This window comes from Chinchilla lanigera, unplaced genomic scaffold (genome assembly GCF_000276665.1).
Source record: "Chinchilla lanigera isolate Chin_1 unplaced genomic scaffold, ChiLan1.0 scaffold00012, whole genome shotgun sequence".
Classification (NCBI taxonomy): Eukaryota; Metazoa; Chordata; class Mammalia; order Rodentia; family Chinchillidae; genus Chinchilla; species Chinchilla lanigera.
In genome coordinates, this window is record NW_004955413.1 from 14,681,201 (window position 1) to 14,700,144 (window position 18,944).

General features: G+C 36.8%; 1 protein-coding gene across 3 annotated transcripts in view; it reads left to right on the forward strand.

Annotated features, from left to right (window-relative positions):
- The window catches only part of Pik3c2g (phosphatidylinositol-4-phosphate 3-kinase, catalytic subunit type 2 gamma), a 309,948-nt gene that overhangs the window by 226,825 nt on the left and 64,179 nt on the right, over positions 1–18,944 (forward strand). For all 3 annotated transcript variants that reach the window (XM_005379037.2, XM_005379038.2, XM_005379039.2), the window contains 2 exons: positions 2,473–2,629; positions 9,453–9,562. In XM_005379037.2, coding sequence (XP_005379094.1) covers positions 2,473–2,629; positions 9,453–9,562 — 267 coding nt within the window. The remainder of the gene's footprint in view (positions 1–2,472; positions 2,630–9,452; positions 9,563–18,944) is intronic.

The following is an 18,944-nucleotide window of genomic DNA, read 5'->3' on the forward strand; positions in this document are numbered from 1 at the left end:
AAAAAACAAAAAAAGTGGGAAAAAGGTCATTCAAATAAAAAAAACCATCATAATTCTCTTTATTGAAAAGATAAATGCATATGCATTATATTAGAAATTTTCAGGAAGCTATACAATTTAGAATTCTAAAATTATTTCCAAATTTCTATTCAAAATAATAAATATAGCAAGGAGAATAAGCGATTTTTGAAAAGCATTTGGAAGCCATGTATAAAACCAAGAATTTTTCTACCTACGGAAGTCTAAGATATTCCTAAAAAACCTACTAAAATATTAGTAATAGTGATGACTATAAAGGTGAAGGATACATAAAAATGTTACCAAGTTCCAACATGTGCTTAAGGACTTGTGTAGCCAGAGAAGTTACATGGATGACCTGGTGTAGAGATGGGTTCCTAGCAGCAGCATTTTTGAATCAGAAGACAAAGGGAGATTCAGCTGTGACAAAGTTCAATGCTGAGAATGCTTTTGATTGTTTGGGAAATAATAATGCTGTCTAAAATGTGAGACATGCTTACTATGTAGAAGGCTGTGTTCTAAGCACTTTTACACACTTTAAGTCATTCAGTTCTTTCAAGGATATCAGGAGTCAGATACTTCCATCAACATTTTGTAGAGGTGGAGATTAAGGCAAGAAGATAAGTAACTTGCCCAGGGCCAGGAACTCCTAAGTGGTAGAACCCAAATTGGAAACCTGACCCAGGCCTGGACTCTGTAACCCGTCATAGAGTTCCTCTCTAGCCAGCAGTTCACAGGAACAACCCCCCACCCCAGGGCCCCACAGTCAGATTGAGCATCCGTGTGAGTCTGCACAGAAATTCTAAGAGCCAAGAACTAATTCTAAGAGCCAAGTATTATGTCTCTGTTTTAAAGAAGAGGAAACCGAGACATAGCAGGTCCAGGATTGGAACCTACAATTCATCTCACGTTCTCAACTTCTCCCTGCTTAGCTGAAATAGAGACTTGTAAAGTGGATTCACAGAAAATGGAAGTCAGCAAAGGCCCCATAAAAAGGATTTTGACTAAAAATTTATGAATATAGGCTTGAGACCCAGTCCTCGATACAGGTGTTCAATACATTTCATAGAATGAAAGAATATAAAATTGAGGGAAGCTCCTCTTCTGGACAGTCAGTGGTAGCATAGATCACAAAATGAAATAAATTAAATAACCACAACCAAACAAAGCTAGGTTTTTTTGATGCTTTGTTTTGTTTTGTGGGGTTTTGTTTTGTTTCCTTTGCATATGCTTTGCCTGCAGCTAGAGTACACATCCCCCACATCTGCCAAACAGTGCTGCTGTGGCCTTCTTACTTGAATAGCCACGCTTCTGAAAAACCTGGGTAAGTCGGTTTAGTGAGGTTTCCCAGTCTATTATCCTTTCACTAAAACAGCTGAACATCTTCACTAAAAAATAAAAAGGCACCCTCAGTAACCCATAATTTCTTTCAATTGTGACGTGATTTAACAGTGCTGAGGTCAAATTCAAAACATGTTTCATTTCAGTCCATCCCGAGAGTCTTTATTTCATAAAGAATTTTTAACCAAAACTGTTACTCCTATTGCAAAAGCTTCTAGAAGACTTTAGCATAAACTGGTATCAAAAACTGTTTCATTATTGGTTTTGTTCAGTGAATGAGACTTCATCAAAGAGAGGCGTTTCCCTTCTTCCCTCTGTTAGTCTGTCACAGGGGCTAAAACTTCATCTGGGTTTCTTCATCTCAAATAACACAAGAAAAACTACAAATTTAGGAAAATGGGCTACGTTCTTTCTGGTCCTTTATTCTCCTGTTTTTCCACCTTTGAGCCTACAGGGGGCAGTATGACTTCCGTAATAACCTAGTCTGCTCATGTTCTTAACAACGGTTTTGCTGGGTGTAGTATAAAATGAAATATAGCTATGTTTTTTGGGTTTTTTTTCTTTCCTTTACTAAGCACTTGACAATGAATTGGTAACATCTGTTTATTTTTTTAAAAAGATTTCCTTCTGCAGAACTTGTCATTACAGTATCTTAGCTTTTATTCAAAAAGGTTTTTTTTATTTGTTTTTCCTGAAGGGACAGCCTATCTGCTAAGGGGAAATTTAAAAATAAAATAGTTTAAGATAAAACTCCCAATATTTTTATCACTTATTTTCATTGAAGACTTTGCACAGGTATTTCCTTTATTATTAATTGGACCTTATATTTTTTAATAGATGATGTTCCCATTTGAATGCAATTTGGAAATAAACATTTAAAACAGTACAGGTTGAAATGGTAACGTGACTTATTTTTTTCTCTCCGTTTCAGCTCAGTAATTGAAAGCCCTCAATAAAAATTTCTTCAGCTGTTCCACAATGAAAGAGATTCGTCCACTGGACTAGAGAGAAACTAACAAGAAAATCAAAGTGCAAATAAATTTTAAGGATGTAATTTAACCCTACAAACCATTTGTCTTCTTTCTTATGATCGCTATTGTTTTTGGTCTACAGGGACCGGGCCCCTTTTATTTTTACCTCAGAGATGGAGTACTTTATTACGGAGGGTGGGAAGAACCCACAGCATTTTCAAGATTTTGTGGAGCTTTGCTGTAGAGCATATAATATTGTCAGAAAGCACAGCCGACTGCTCTTAAACCTCCTAGAAATGGTAAGTCCCTCCGGGAAATAACAGAAATAATAAGCTTCATTTGTGTCTCTCCTGCAGTAGTCTATTTTTTGCTAATGGCTTGGAGTTCCCCAAAGAGCTATTCAAAACAGAAAGAAATGAAGAAATTAAGAGGACCAAGGTGCAGCTTACAAAAACACTTCTTGAAAATTCAGTTTGTTAGTTCATAGTTACTGTCTCGAGCATTGCTATTCACAATATTGATGCATTCAAACTTTATCCCAGTGTGTTTTGAATGAGGCTCAAGGACAGTAGCTTACAATATAAAGCCTTCAGCTGTATTGTGCATTAAGAGTTTTAAAAAACGCCTTGAAAATCCTATCTCACACATTCATGACGATCCCAGGGATATAAATCAAACAAGGTGTTTTTCTGTCTCCCTGTCTTTATCTCTGTCTTTGACCTACTTCCTTATTTTTCAGGTCAAGAAACTGAGAGTTGAAAATGTAAAGTGATGCTAGCAATTTAACCAGAAAGTATACAGTTAGTGGTATAAATAAAGTCTATTGAGATTTGACCCTATATATTCTGTTGACCATTAAATGAATTTTAATGTTTTATCTCATTGTCTAGTTCAGAGAAAGAATAGATATACAGGGGGTACAGAGGGTACGAATCTGATAGAAACATCTTCTGAGAGAATGGTGTGGTAATTCCTTGGTGCACATATGTGCATGCTAGTAATTCCTGCAATGTATAAGAGAGAAAAGCACCAGTGGTTCATCGATGTGGAGTCTGGAGCTTTTAGATGACAATAATTCTGCTAGATATTTTTTTATAAGCACAGGCCCCATGATTGAGCCTCTTATAGCTTGAATCCTAGTTTAGCATTTTACTAGTTATATTCCTACAGGGATGTCACTTAACCCTAAAAAGACTTTTCCTGCCAGCTAAATCAATATCTACTTGTACAGTTTATGAATGATCTAGTAATTAATGTTTTGCATAGACCAGGCACTGTGCTAAGTGCTTTATAAGTATTGATGAAAGTACATTCTACCATGGCCCTGATTGATAAATAATGTAAAGCACTTAGAATAGTACCTGCCATATAATAGGTTTCAATTAACTGATGGTATTGTACTAGGCATTTGTTAATGTACACTTTCAATTTTCAAGGGTTCAATGCACACATGTAGCTAATGACATCATAGTGGACACACAGATATGAAAATTTCTGTCATCACAAAGAAGCTCCACTTTGTAGTGCTGAATTGATGCTGACTTTGTTACAATGTAGATGTGATTTGGATTCTATTTAAACTTTCAAACAACATATCCACTTCTCTCCTCTCTGCTTTGAAAAACAAGGATTTTTAAACATACTGCAAATGTGGCATTCATGCAAAAAGACACTGTGGAATCGTCTTGTGGAAAGTGGACATACACGGTTCTGACCATATCCAGAATTTTCAGGTTGCCTTACAATAATAGTCAATGATTCTATTGGTAGATCTGCATTCTGCCCCCTAATCTTATGCAATCACATTTCCATTATGGGGTGACTTAAGTTTTGTAACAAGCTGCAACCTTACCACAAAGGAAACACTACAAAGATTAAGCCCATGAACATGGTTCCATTTATACATGTAATAAATATTCAGGCAGTTTCAACTTTGATGCTGATATATGTTTGTATCTCATGTTGCTAATGTTTAATCTCCAGCAAGATCTGCCTCATGAATCCATGAGTTTTATGTGTGCTTACTATGTGCCGGAAAATGTAAAGGAAACAGTAACATATAAGGCCCAGAGCTCTAATATTTTCAATCTAATAAGGAAGATAAAATTATGCACATGAGTAAGTGAGGTATGAAGCATTTCTAAGTGCCTATAAATGCTATAAATAACTGCATGGAAGGAGTAGCTCCAAATTATAAAAAATCTTCAACCACGACAATATCTCAAAAATAAATCTAAAGCAGGAAAACAAGTATAGTTTATGCTGTTGCTCAGGTGGCACTAAGTTTATGCTGCATGCCAAGTGGTATATTAAGATAATATGAAGGAGAGCTTCCCCCTCAAGATCCAGAAACTATTAGTGGGCTTTTTCTTCTTGTTTAGTAAACTTTTCTATATACCTTTGAAAAAGATACAGCTCATGAGTTATTAAATCATACAGTCATTAGTTTGTGTAATGTCATTTCATTTAGAAGACACAGACATATGATATTTTAACCACAAGTAATAAAATAATTTCTTATAAATAATATTAAAATCAGCTAATGAAGTTTCTAGTATATAATATATCAAAAATAATCTGTGTTCTAATTAAATCAAGTCCTGATTTCTGGGCAAAAGAAAAAAGTATGGCAATGGATGATAATACTTCAGCTTAAGCATATAACCTTAGATTGAGACTCAAAAAAACTGCAGGAGACACTAGAAGTCATGTGAAGTAGTTAACCTTGGATGAATGTAAGTAAAATAGCACCGTGTTATTACTTCCTTTTCTGGCTGTTTCTCCCTCAATTCTCTTCTTTTACTCAAGTATATATCTTGTGGGACTCTGTAGATAAAGCCTTTGGTGAATGTTTCAGGACCACGTATTCTCTGGTAAAGTTTCTTATAAAATAATAACAAAGTGTAAATTTATGAGAGATTCTTTTCTACTTATGTATACACTGTCTCTTTCCTTCAATGCTCCCTCGGACTGACACTTGTTTTGTTATATTCTTTAAAAATAATTCAATCTGCTGCACCATGACCTAGTTACAACTTGAGAAATGCTTGACACAGGTCATAAATTCTATCTTCTAAGGATGGTCAGTACCCAGGATTACGAGCCAAAAGCATTTGGGGGGTTTACTATGGAGTTAATGGCTCATCCTCAACAAAGAACAACATGTTTCCAGATATCTGCAGTGTGTTTTTATTTCCTCCCGGGAAAAACAGGGGGAAAATAATCTATGAAATTCCCTTCCTGCTTAAAAGCAACATCTGTAGGAGGCCCAAGAGTGTTGCTGGCTGATTCACTCACATAAAAGCCTACATTTGATAAGCTTTTCTCTCATTAAAAAAGCAATATCAACTATTATAGAACACTCCCAAAGAACACAGGGACCATTCGGGCAGTTTAAAATGTTTATAACACCCATTATTATATTAGCTATTTCCCAAAAGGAACCTTTCTAACTTGTCTGTGTGGTAAGGAAGAGTGCCCTCTCCCCTAAGCATAACTATTTAAACCGGCTTAGACTTAGTGGGAGGAGGACAGCACATAAAGAAACTTTTAAAAAGCTCCTGTCCTTTAAAGAAAGAACTGACCTATTCATTGTCTGTTTCTGTTCAGTATCTATCTGTTTTAGCTGCTATTTCCTTCCTTGTGGCCCCAGTTATAGTGATAACACGCGAGGTCTAGACTAGGAGGCATTTGACTCTCACATTGCTACAGGTCAGAGAACACACAGATAAGTGGGTCCAGGCTATGAGCCTATTCTTATTGTGTGAATCCACTTAGCGACTGGTGTGTGTGTGCGTGTGTGCATGTGCGGTGGGAGAGGAAGATGTAGTGTGTTTATTTACAGTGTTTCCTTCCCAAGGAGATAGTTGACAAAATCCTGACCAAGAAGTTGTGAATTCAGGGTATCCAGAGAAACTACAGGGCAGTTCAGACACTAGAGAAGAAAGCTATTTTTAGGCAATGGATGCTCTTTGTGTGATAGAAAGGAAATTTGACTCAATAAAAACAAAAATATCTCCAGCACTCTCTAAGTACAGAGATAATAAGGTAAAACTTAACCTAGATGCTAATTTACATTGGGAATGTGTCTCTGTATGGGTGATTCTGTTACATTTAGGAGTCACTATTGAATGTGCTAGTAGTAGGTTTTCACAGCCTATTAGTATTAGGTACTTCTTCTTTCATTCATGTATTCATTCATCCAGGCATTCATAACTCCAGACATTCATTAAGTTCCAGCTATTTACAAAGCACAGTTCTAGATCACATTGACAGTTCAACACAGAATTAAACAGTTCAGTGTTCTCAAAGAACCACTTAAGAAACCAATTCATCAATTCCTGTTCTTAAAGAACTTAAGTCTAACATGCAACATTTGAGCTAAACATGGTAAAAGCTAAAAATAGTACTTTGAAAGAGGTACAGTGAAGACATGATTGCTATACAGTGAAAGCAGTAACTAAACCTCATCACCAGGATCAGTGATACTTCAAAGGGGAAGACACAGTAAGATGAGCCTCAGAAACTTTTTTCAGTAGAACAGGAAGAAAGGAAAGATACTCCTGGCCAGGAGAAAAGTATAAGTATGAATAGGGGTTTGAGGAGTTTTAGCATATGCTGGAAATAGAGGTAAGCGAGGGTACCCAGTCTGTCATACCCAGATGGAAACCTCTATAGAAGATACAGGTGAAGTAACAAGTCACAGGTATAGAAGACATTTCTGACCAGAATGAGGATCAAGTGTGTTTCTTTATCGTGAAGAGAGTATGGTCATAATATTAGACAAATAATTCACAAGTTATCATATTAAAGAGTTAGAGATTAGAGAAAATAATTTATTCAAGAAATCTAAGCAAATGAAGATAAACAGCCAAATTAGACCAGTGATAATTGCAATGCAAAAAGGTAAATGAATAGGTGTCTGTTGAGGGTTTGTTTTTTTTTTTTTTTAGAATTAAGTGATTGACAATGAAAATCCGGAAAAAGAGGGAACCAAAGAAAATATGAATTTCTTGTTAGTTAGACAGTGATAGCTTTGTAAATGGAGACATGAAACAGGAAAATGGAGGAAAGGTTTACAGAAAAGAATGAGTTCAGATTTAGACACTATGATTCTGAGATGCCAATGGATTGTCCATGAGAAAGGCTGACACGCCTCCAGGACCAGCTGATCAAGTTTCTTGGTCTCACTCATTATCTATAAGCTAACGACTCCCACATCTATATTTACATCTGTGTGCTTTGGACTGCTTTCATGTCTTTCTATTTTTTTTTTTTTTGGTTTTGGTTTTTCTCCGGTACCAGGAACCGAACTCACGACCTTGCGCTTGCCAGGCAGGCGCTTCGCCGCTGAGCTAAATCCCCAGCCCCTCATGTCTTTCTATATAGCCAATCAATCACTCAGTTGTCCTGATTCTACTTCCAGCATAGAATTAAAATCCTGTAATGCTCATATTCATAAACTAATTCCTAGTCCAGCCTCTTATTTGGCCCCTCTTTAATTCATTTTTCATACATACCCATAATGATCTTCAAGTTAAACTCTTGAAGAGCTCTTTCTTGCTTTTAGGATATAGTTCAAAATACTTACTAGTGGTTGGGGATATAGTTCAGTGGCACAGCACCTGCCTGGCAAGCACAAGGTCCTGAGTTCGATTCCCTGTACAAAAAACAATTTAATATTGCTATAATATCCTACCCTATGTGCCTTTCCTTCCCCATCTCTTGGTGCTCAGCCATGTGATTCTCCACCCTCCGGAAAGCCTTTGTGGATTTCTTTCTATTACCATGCTGCAGATAGCTTACTTAGTCTCTGATGTTCATTCAAACATTCAAACACTCAGCCCAGGTGGGGAGGGAGAAATAGAGAATAGTTTCAAAACCGTTTTTCTTTCTTATTTGAACTCCATCAAATCAGTTACAACTACACAACCATAATTAACTTATCATTGTAAGAGAGTCAATTCCAGAGCATGAAATATTGATCATCTTATTCATAAAATTATTTTTCTTCTTTTCCCTCTCCCTCTCCTTCTTCTTGTCTCACTCCTTCTCCTCTTTTCCATTCTTCTTGTTTTTCTTCCTTTTTCTCCTTGGAAAGGTTCTAACTTGTTTTATAAATATCTATTTGGCTCAAAAAAGTTTACAGCTAAAGAGAATATTCTTCCTTTGGTCTATAGTGTAATGTAAACACAGTATCTTCCTGAATATTGGCAAATATACTTGTATAACTTTGTCTAAATTGTTTCACTTCTTTAATAATCTTTAATAAATATAGTCACCACTTAATTAGGGAAAATTGCATTCTTCAAGGATGAAGCATAGAGTCGAGAGAAGGTAAGATTAAGAACCAGAAGTGTAAGTTTTATACTTTGCATTTTACTCATCATTTCACCTTGGCATGTCACTCAGGTTTTTGGAGATTCAGTTTATCTTCTTCAGAATTGATACTATTTCATACTTTTTTTTTTTTTCTTGCAGTACTGGAGACTGAACTTATTACCTTCCCACTGAGCTACATCACCAACCTTTTCTTTATTTGGGACAGGGTCTCACTAAGTTGCCAAATTGCTCAGGCTGGCCTTCAAAGTGCGGTCTTCTTGCCTCTGCCTCTTGGAGTTCTGAGATTACAAGCTCACCCCATCATATCCAGTTTTTGTGATAGTTTTTAATGCACAAAGGTCTTTCTCATTCATTAACCATTTGATTCTCCTGGAACATATTGGATAATTTTGTATTGCTTTAAGCATGAGAAAATAGAAGCTCAAAGAGGTTAAGGGACTTTTAGATGATCACTCAGATTTTTAAATGGTGGATCCAAACATTCTCACGGGAGGATAATAATATCATCATGCTTACTTCATTGGTTTGTCATGAGGATGAAATCAGAATATTAATCTACTAGTATTTTTCTGATTACAATGACTTTTTATTGTTATTTCTTCTACTACTAAATAGGGAGATTAAAAACCATATACTTACTTTCACTCATGAATTCAAACTCAAAGACACTGCTATGAAAACCTATAGTTATGTGTCTATCAGTACACTGAACCAAGTGATTTTGATTTTACCTGAACTTACTCTGTTTTCTTTTCTGGTTTTGGATTTGTTGGCATCAAGATGCTACATGCAGGATTGCCTGAGCTAAGTGGAATCGAAGACCTGAAATACGTGTATAACAACCTCCGTCCACATGACACAGACCTGGAAGGAACAAGTCATTTTACCAAGTAAGACGGGTGGAGAGGGCGTGAGTGAGCATGTGTGTGTACAGGGATACACGCATCTACATCTACATCTGAGGGGATTTCTGGTTGACCAGTCACTGGTGTGAAACCGCCATTTCTGAGACAAGTTTGTATCCTCATTTCCAAAGGACAGGAGCAGAATGGTGTGCATGTCTAGCAAAAGCCTGAGTCAGTGTTTCTGTAGCGGGTTGTTGCTTGCTAACCAGTCCCTTCATCTAACAGATTGCTCAATAAAAGGTCATTGGAAAGAGCAAGAGCTGACATAAATAAATTGGTTGTTCTACTTGAACTATGTCCAGAAAAACAGTTTGGAGAAAGAGATTTATGATGAGAAACGGACTCACTACTTTCATCTGTAAGACAATACAAATACTGGAACACTTGGTCCAAGACCTGTAACTATCTTCTATTTCTAATCTATTTTTTATTAAGCAAGTCTGGGAAAACACTAGTGTACATCATGATAAAAGTCTAGGTAGAATATAGTGCATGTCAATTCGACCCCAAATCATTCTCCAAAGGGCAGTACATTTTATAATATAATTTTGAACTTTCCTTTTTGAATGGATAGCATAATCCCTAACCTATTCTAGCTATTCAATTAAATTCCAGCTGTAATTATCCTAGTAAACAGTTTAAGTAGTGAAAAATAGCATTCTTTCTTTCTGATAACTTAATTGTGAAACTTATTTGAGTCTATTTTTTAATCATTCTAGTGTTTTCAACCACAAATTTATAAACAGAGTTGATATTCTTCTTAGTGGAGCATATGCTTTTTGTTTGTTTGTTTTTTTGTTTTTTTTTTTCCAGTACCAGGAATTGAACTCAAGACCTTGCGCTTGCCAGGCAGACCCTGTGCCGCTGAACTAAATCACCAGCCCCTGGAGTGTATGTTTTTAAAGAAAACAATAATTATAATAAAACCACTCCCACATTTTACTTTTTCTCTCCCCTTTCTAGTTTGTTCAGTGAGGAGCCACTCCCAAGGGTATAGGGAGGCTATGTGAGGATGTCACATGCACTGGAAAATTTCACTTGTCTCAGAGTCTTCTGTTCCATGACTTTCCCTGGACAGAAAGCACTTGTGGTTGGATAGAAGAATACAGAACCACAGACTATTAGAACTGGAAGAGCTCTTACACTTTATTGATTCTGACAATAAATAGTCAAATGAGGAAACTGAGCTCCAGAGAATTAATGGTCATGTGCACAATTAACAGATGAAACAAGAGAAAAAGCTAGGACTAAGATCCAAGTTCTCTCCTCTCTCTGGTCCAAGATTTTTACAGCAGTCAATACTGGAAATTATATGATAAATAATACCAGGAAGCACCTCCATTTAAAATAAAGTTCCTGTTACCTAGTTAGTCTTTTTAAAAGTTCCACCATTTTGGAGATCCAATAGGAAAGCCAGGCAGAGTTTTATTTTTCAATCTCCAAGTGTCCTTTAATAATATAGTTACCTGTGGAAGACATACGTGTTTATAGCCATCACTGATATTACTTGACAACTGACCAAGGTCAAAACTTTGGCTTGAATAATTGGGTAGTAGTTTAGACCCATTGTTTCCAGGATCAGGTAATTTCAAGTTATCTCAGCTAACAGGGATGGATACCCTGTGTGAGAAAACCCGGAGAAAGGCTCACAAATTGGCCTCAGAAGAGCAGAAAGACATTCATCACAGAGTCTGGGAGTCACTGGAGCCTAGCTTCAGGGAACACATCATGGGAATTTTTCCTTCACTGCAGTTGCCCAAGCTTGGTTGGATGAATTCCACCCACTGTCAGTGGGTTCAACTGATAGCAAAGAGAGCCCCTCAAGAAAGGATGTGAGTGCAGCTCCTTTCCTCAAAGCAGATGTGACAGAGGCTGGCATGCCAGTGGGATGGGGTGGGGAGGCAGAGAAGTTGCATGAAGGGAATCAGAGAAGGTAAAGGAAGGAAATGCATGGTTGGGCTTCAGGACCTGTGTTTGAGCTGTGTCACTGTTCAGACAATTATAGTCCTGCAGTTGACTAAGTCCTTCCCACCAAGAAACAAGAAAAACAGTAAAAGCAAGGAAAGCAATGTATTGATTAGGATGAAAATAGTTCTTTCAAGCCCTGGGGAAAAAAAGCTCTTTCACGTTCTGGCCAAAGAAAAAACTGTAAACCTACTTTGTGTGTGAGAACCTCATCCTGCTATCCTTCTGTTTCCTCTGACATGCCCAGGTCTGTAAAGAGAGCTTGCCAAGGGTGATTCATCTCTCCTTCCCACTGGAGAGGACATGGAAGAGTTTGGGAAGTAGACCCAAAGCAGTCACCTTCTAGCTGAGCGCTCCCTCTTGTCATTCCACTTGGATGGCTCTGCCAGGCTAAATCTCACACTGACAAATATTATACAGGGTGTTACAGTACCTTCTACAGCTTTGTGCAGAGCACCTTTGGAGAAAGGATGTGTTCTCCATTGTAGTCTTTTTTTTTTATTTTAAAGAGTAAAAGAAGTATAACATAGTAAGAGGGGGGCTTACTGAATTACAGACAAAGTGGTAGGAAATTATTAATGGTGTTTGTTTTACATATTGTTATCTGCAAGATAGTTTCTCTGGAAAACAAATAGACAAATAATAGTGAGTTACAGACAAAAGTGGTAGGAGAATATCAATAGTTGTTGAACTGTACTTTGGTATCTTCAAAGTGGATTCCAAAGAAAATAAATAGAGCTATACTTGAGTGACCAATTGAATAATCATTGACTCTTCTCAATGGTTGTTGTAGGAAACACATAGTAATAAACATACATCCATTTACGAACTAGCATAGGAACAATACAAACATTACAGAGTCATGGACAGATTAGTAGGAAAATATCAATGGCTGCTGTAATACATGGTGGTATCTTCAAAGTGGTTTCTCAGGAAGACAGAGATATGCAAGAAGGATCTAATAAGTAGTTACAGCCTAAGGGTTGTCAAAAATAGCATATTACCTCCTCACCAGTGACTCCTGTCACTGAGGTGTGACGGCTAGAAGGAAGGCCAGGATTGAAAAGAAGGACTGAGAGACTTGCACCTATGTCTAGCAACAGGTTGTTTTCTTGTTCCTCTATAGTCATGATTACCCAGAACTCCTCCATGGAGATGACAGTCTGCCCAGAGGGAGAAGGCAGAGTATGCCCTGGGCCCCCTCATTCCTGTTGGGCTAACTGGTAGAATGGGTTGCATTATAGTTTTAAAGGGTATCTAGTTATGTATGCTAGACCTCATCATCCCTCTGTTTAATATGTTTCCACACTGCCCATTTCCTACCTAGGCGCTCATAAATCCATCTTATTCTTCAAGGTTTACTCACCCCTTTCCTTTATTCCCACATCAATCTTTTTCTGGGTAGATCATTTTTAAATTTGCATTCATTCCTGATTTATCTATTCAGGCTACGTACTGAATCATAAAATCTCTAGAGGTGTGGATGTGGGAGGTCTGATCTAACTTTTAATCTCACCCATCCCTGATACCTTGAACCACTAGTTTCTCATCCATGGAAGCTCTGATCATTCCAAGACTCACTAATATTTTTTCCAAAATTCACCAGAACATACCATCTTTCATGTTATACTTATTGCTGAATTATATATTGTCCTGTATATCACCTTAATTAATATACTGATAAGTTACATGACTATCTCCCAAGTAAAACAGGGGACACAAATGGAAAACAACCCCTTAAATAACACAAAATACAATTTAAACATCCAAGTATATTAAAAACCCATAACAATAGCTAGCATCTAATGTAATGCGTCTTATGTGCAGCTCTAAGTGTTTTTCACAGGAATGTATTTGCCATAAAAACCCTATGAGCTGATAATATTTTTATCTACATTTTTGCATTGGTAAGTTGAGATCTCAGAGAAGTGAAACAATTCACCAAAGGCTATAATTGGCAGGAACCAGAGCCGTGATCATAATCCAAGGTTTCCTGCTGCAGCACACATGGTCTCAACAACCAGTCTGCATGTTCAAAGCCACCCCTCCCACCCACAGGCTCAGAAGTGTGCTGTTTCATAATCCAGACTGCTTTGGCTACAGTTTAATGCAGACATATTCCTGGCTCTTTCTCAGGCACTAATCCTCATATCCCAAATACCCATATCCCACCATCAAGAGGAGTCCCCTGAGGGTTGGATTCAAGATCTCCTCTAATTCCCGCCTTTGGAGTCCCCGTGGGATAACTTCGCTAATGGCTCTGACAGTCACCTGCTTTCCTTTCTCTAACTTGGCCCATTCCCAGATGCCTGGAGCCTTTACATTTTTTCTTCTTGGAGAATTTTCCCATGAGGCTCACTCACCCTGAACATCCAAGAGTCTGTCTCATATTATTCTAAGGTCTCAATTACATACTTCTATTTTTATATGTGATTTAATGTGCATACACTTGCTTTTCAATTTTTCACTCAGTTCTTTGATATATACATACTACATACATATAATATATACAACATTAATATATAGTATTGAAGGTCTTTTCTATCTCACATTCCATCTAGCATCCTTCTTTAACCTGTTAAAGAAGGGCAGGAAAATTGTTGGTGCATGTGATTCCTGCCACTCAATAAAGAGTCCTATATTCTCTTGTATATTCTACATTTCTTTTATTTTACATGTCTGAAAGACATTATGTACTATTCCTCCTGTGAATCCTTAAACAATGAATGCAGTAAATTTATCAAGAATAGCTAGGTTAATTATAAACAATAAAGTAAACTTGAAACAATAATCCTGATTCAAATGGATGTTTAAAAATATGTGCATTTGTATCCAGTCTTCCCTGGGAATCTGTGGGGGTCTGTTCCAGGATTCCCCAAGGGTACCCATAGTTCCTTGTAAAAGTGGGTGCCCTTAACCTACACACATGCTGGATGGACACTTTAAATCATCTCTAGATTTATTAATGTACAGTATGGGTTATATAAATAGTTGTAATACTCTACTGTTTATAGAATAATGACAAAAAATCTGTACATGTCCAACTCAAATTCAATTCTTTTTTAATATTTTCAACCTCTGGTTAGTTGAATAGCTGGATGTGCAACCTGCAGATATAGAGATTTGATGGTACTTTTGTGTGTAAATAATATTGTTCTCTTTAGTTATGTTCTCTGACATCATGTGGATTCACAAATTAGGAAGGAGGCACTTCAAGCACAGACCACGTCACATACAATACATGGAAAAAGAAACCAAATTCTGTGATAGCTCCATTATGGGTCTTGATGCTTTGATGATCTATCTATCTATATATCACTCTATCTATTTATCAATTTATCTATCTCTCAACTATCTATCCACCTATCATCAACCATCTATCTATGAGAGAGTTCCTATATACTTAAACTTTTTTTTCTCTTTGTTTCTCTGTTCTGAGAGTCTGTAATATTTTATGGCACTGTTTATCCTGATATAATTGCTTAATTCCAGATAAAAATAAAGAAAATCCACACTCTCACCACCACCAAGCTCCCAAAGGGGTCTCAGGCGAAGACGAAGCCATCTGAGATACAGCATGTATGGCTCGCTGAGTGCTTTGTCCTCACAGCAGTATTAGCATTAAGAGGCTGCCCCTCCTGATCCTATGAGAGGCTTGAAAGAAAGAAATGGCTTTTCTTGTCTTGCCGAGTATGATGAACAGTGAGGAATTCTACCTCATGCCAGGGCACACACTTTCTGGGTCTTAAGAGATTCTGGGTGATCATAAGAGATTCAGAGGATGCTGCACACCACGAGGCATTAAAAACTATGTCAAAATCAATGGTGTTTTAGAAACAGAATTAAACAGAATGAAATTAAAACTGATTTGCTGGTCACAAAGGTTTTCACAGCTTTGTCAACTCCTCTCTCTTGCTTCGCTTACTCCCTTTCTACTCCCCCTCCAGCTGAGCACTGTTGACTAAAATCAAGAAAGTATCATGACTCAGTCCCCTGCAAATTGGTACTCTCATGGAATATCTCTGCAGAACCCACTGCTAGGCAACAGAGGAAACCATCCATTAAAATGCTGCCCAGACGGGTTATTTCAGAAATTTCAATCACCCTGAAACCTCAGGTTAGCTGTCCTTAGAAACAGATAACCGACTTCACAGACCAGACTGGAATGATTAAGCAGACTTCTCCGCCTACCTTCACCACCCACATACAGATAGTGTTTCTCACTTCAGCCATTTCCTTCTGCAAGAGTGACAGAGGAAATTTTCTATGTATTTCCAGAGATCCATTTGAACTGCCATGCAGATTCTGTCTTTCTCTAAGATCTGTAACTCTTCAGCTAAAACTGAAGCAAGCTTGAAACAAAGCAAAACTCCAAACTGAAAACAAATTGTTTGCACTATAAACGAGCTATTTTAGTAGCAAGAGCCTGAGATTTTATCTGGTATCCATAGATGAAGGCTATATCAAACCCAAACTATAACCCAACAAATGCCAAAAACCAATAGGACCAGGCTGGTTCTTAATAAAAACATAGCCTTTCTACTCTGTTTCTAACTGCCTACTGTTTTCTACTTTTCTCTGCCCATTGTCCAATATTTTCCAGTATAAATTCCAGAGAGAGACAGCCTAACTTACCTAGTGACTTTTGTGCTTTTTGTCAATATCCTTCACCCAAAGCCATTGTGGATTATGTTGCCCATCTTTAATTTTAATATGGGCCATCCCTTTATGAAAAATAGTCTCCAGACACTTCCTTGAACTTGGTTCTTTGAAGAGACAATTTTAGGAGGGGCCACTGGGCAGCAAACTCCATGACTGCATAAAGCATAACTTTGAAGCAGCTAGAAATGTTGATAGCATCAAATGTTGATAGCATTTGGACTCCATATCATAGACAGAGGACAATGGTTTGCAGACCCAAGGCCAGTAATTTTATGTTCTCTGGTTCCTCCATGTTTATTTCTCATGGAAGGACAGTGAGATATGACTATGTATCAAAACATAGTTCAATGGCTTTATATCTGGTTTCTCTTCAAAATCAGTAAAAGAGCATAAGATGGAGATACAAATACTTGGGTCCTTTTATTATTGAGTTTTTAATTTATTTTTGTTCTTTGCTAATTGCTACCTCATAAACTGTTGTAATTCCACAATTAAGGGTCCATGTTTCCTTCACTGTAACGTAGCCACTGATAAGCTATAGCAATAGAATCTAGAGTAACTATCAAGATGTCCAACTTTCTCTAAATTTGGAAAACATATTCAGAAAGAAAAGAAAATTAAAGCAGGTGGAATTTCTCCCCTCATTGTGAAAGGTTTTCATTATTTTTAAAAATTATAATAACTGATCTGAATATTGACTTTATAAATGTTGTTTTAACCTGCATGTATAACAGTTTTTTATAATATCTATATCCTCTAAGTTGCATAGTCAGTCAGACTCATCTTGATAGTGCATGTCTTGGAGGGCATCTTAAATTTCTGCAAGAGAAAAATCTTTAATTTTGAATGACGTGTTACACTGACAATTTGCCTAGTTTGCCTAAATAGCAAGTCAGACTACACTTTAGCTGTTAGGGAATAAAAAGAGATATTTTGAATTATTTGAGATACTATTAGTCTATACATTAAAAGCATTTGAAAAGTTTAATGTTCCCACCAAGGATACCAAAAGTCATTAGTTAAAGAAGATGAATAGTCCAGATGGTACTGCCTCACACCAACTGTGATCTTCACAACAGGTCTGTGGGTCAGTGACACTGCACTGATATTCATGATCAAATACATTATACCCAATTACTATATTCCAGTGACTTAGAAGCAACTACACTAAAATAATTTACTGTTTATAAATATATTTTGCCATATTGTAAAGATTTTTATAACCTCAATTATAGCACCATTTATTGCCTATTGATTTTTCTATATTGCTGCATGCTACAATTTATTTTCTTGTTTTGCATAGGATTTCATTTAACATCATCAATCAAACAAGCTTGCTTTGACAGTGGGGATAGGAACCTGGAGTATCATTTCATTGCCATATTACTTTTAAGCTTAGAAGAATTGGCTGTCAACCCTTCTGCAGTTCTTTCCTTCCATTCACTCAGTTTTTGCAAGGTGCCTCCATCAGAAAGTACAGGAGTGCCTCGTTCATGGTCAAGGTAGTGGAACCTGGAATTCTTGTTTGCATGCAGTTGGGAGTTTTTGGTGACATTTACCTAAGACTTACTGACTTTCTAGCATGAATTCTGAAGATTGGAAATCTGAGTTTGGAAAATAGCAACGACCTTTAAGGTTCTCTTTTCAAGCCAAATTAACCTGTAAAACCAAAAGGAGGGTGAGCAGAGAGAGAGAGACAAAGACAGAGAGACGCAGAGAGAGAAAAACAAAGGAGAGGGAGAGGGAGGAGACAGTGAGGGAGAGAGAGGGAGCAGACGGGAAGAGACTCTAAAGCTGCCTCTTGTGTCTCCATGTACTGTTTTAACAATTCAACAGTTTAGCACAAATCAATTTTTAGTGAACCATCAGCCATACATTTTGCTTTCTCTTCTATTTCTCCATGTGTAATTTGCTACCTTTTGGATTCATATACATTCCACTCTTTATTTATTTGGTAGTACTATATTTTCTGAAAAAATATTCATATTGGTATTCAGTTTTCAAGAACTCTATGGTCAGAGGCCGAATCAATGAGTTCAGAAGAGAACCATGTTGATTTCTTGCATGATGAGTGTTCTTGTCCAGGTACAATTATGTCAGATCATATGGAAAGAAAATTCTACATGTGGAATTCCTAATGGCCCAATAATACCAGGTAGATATAAGTATTCTTTAATGTCTTCAAATTAGTTGAGTGGTTATCATAAGAAAAACATCTGCATGCTTATACCAATGTTTCTTAAACTGTGACACCATGTTATCAAAGCCACAAGGAATGACAGGACATTATATTTTAGTGTTAATTTTACTGAAAAGATTAGAACACAAAATTTTTGGTTTCATTTGTGTACATACACATTGCACACATGCACTCAGTCTTTATCATTTTGAGTTTTTTTATACAAAAATGTATAAAAGGAATTTTATGTTATGTTCCCAGGCATTAGTAATGATTATTTATTGAACTGATTTTGAAATAACACAATTTTCGGCTTAAAAATAAGCATTTGAATATGTTTTGATCTACTATCTGTTTGTAACAAAATAAGGATTATCTGCTAGTACATGTTATAAGCTTAAGCATAAGAAAGTACCAGTCATTTCAGAGATTACAAATTGTGGCAAAGTTGTAAACTTCATTTTTCAATGAATCATACTATGAGTGACTCAGAAAGCTGGACATTCAGTCATAGTCCCAGTGCAAAAACAAAAAAAGAATATGTGTTCATTGCACAGGAAG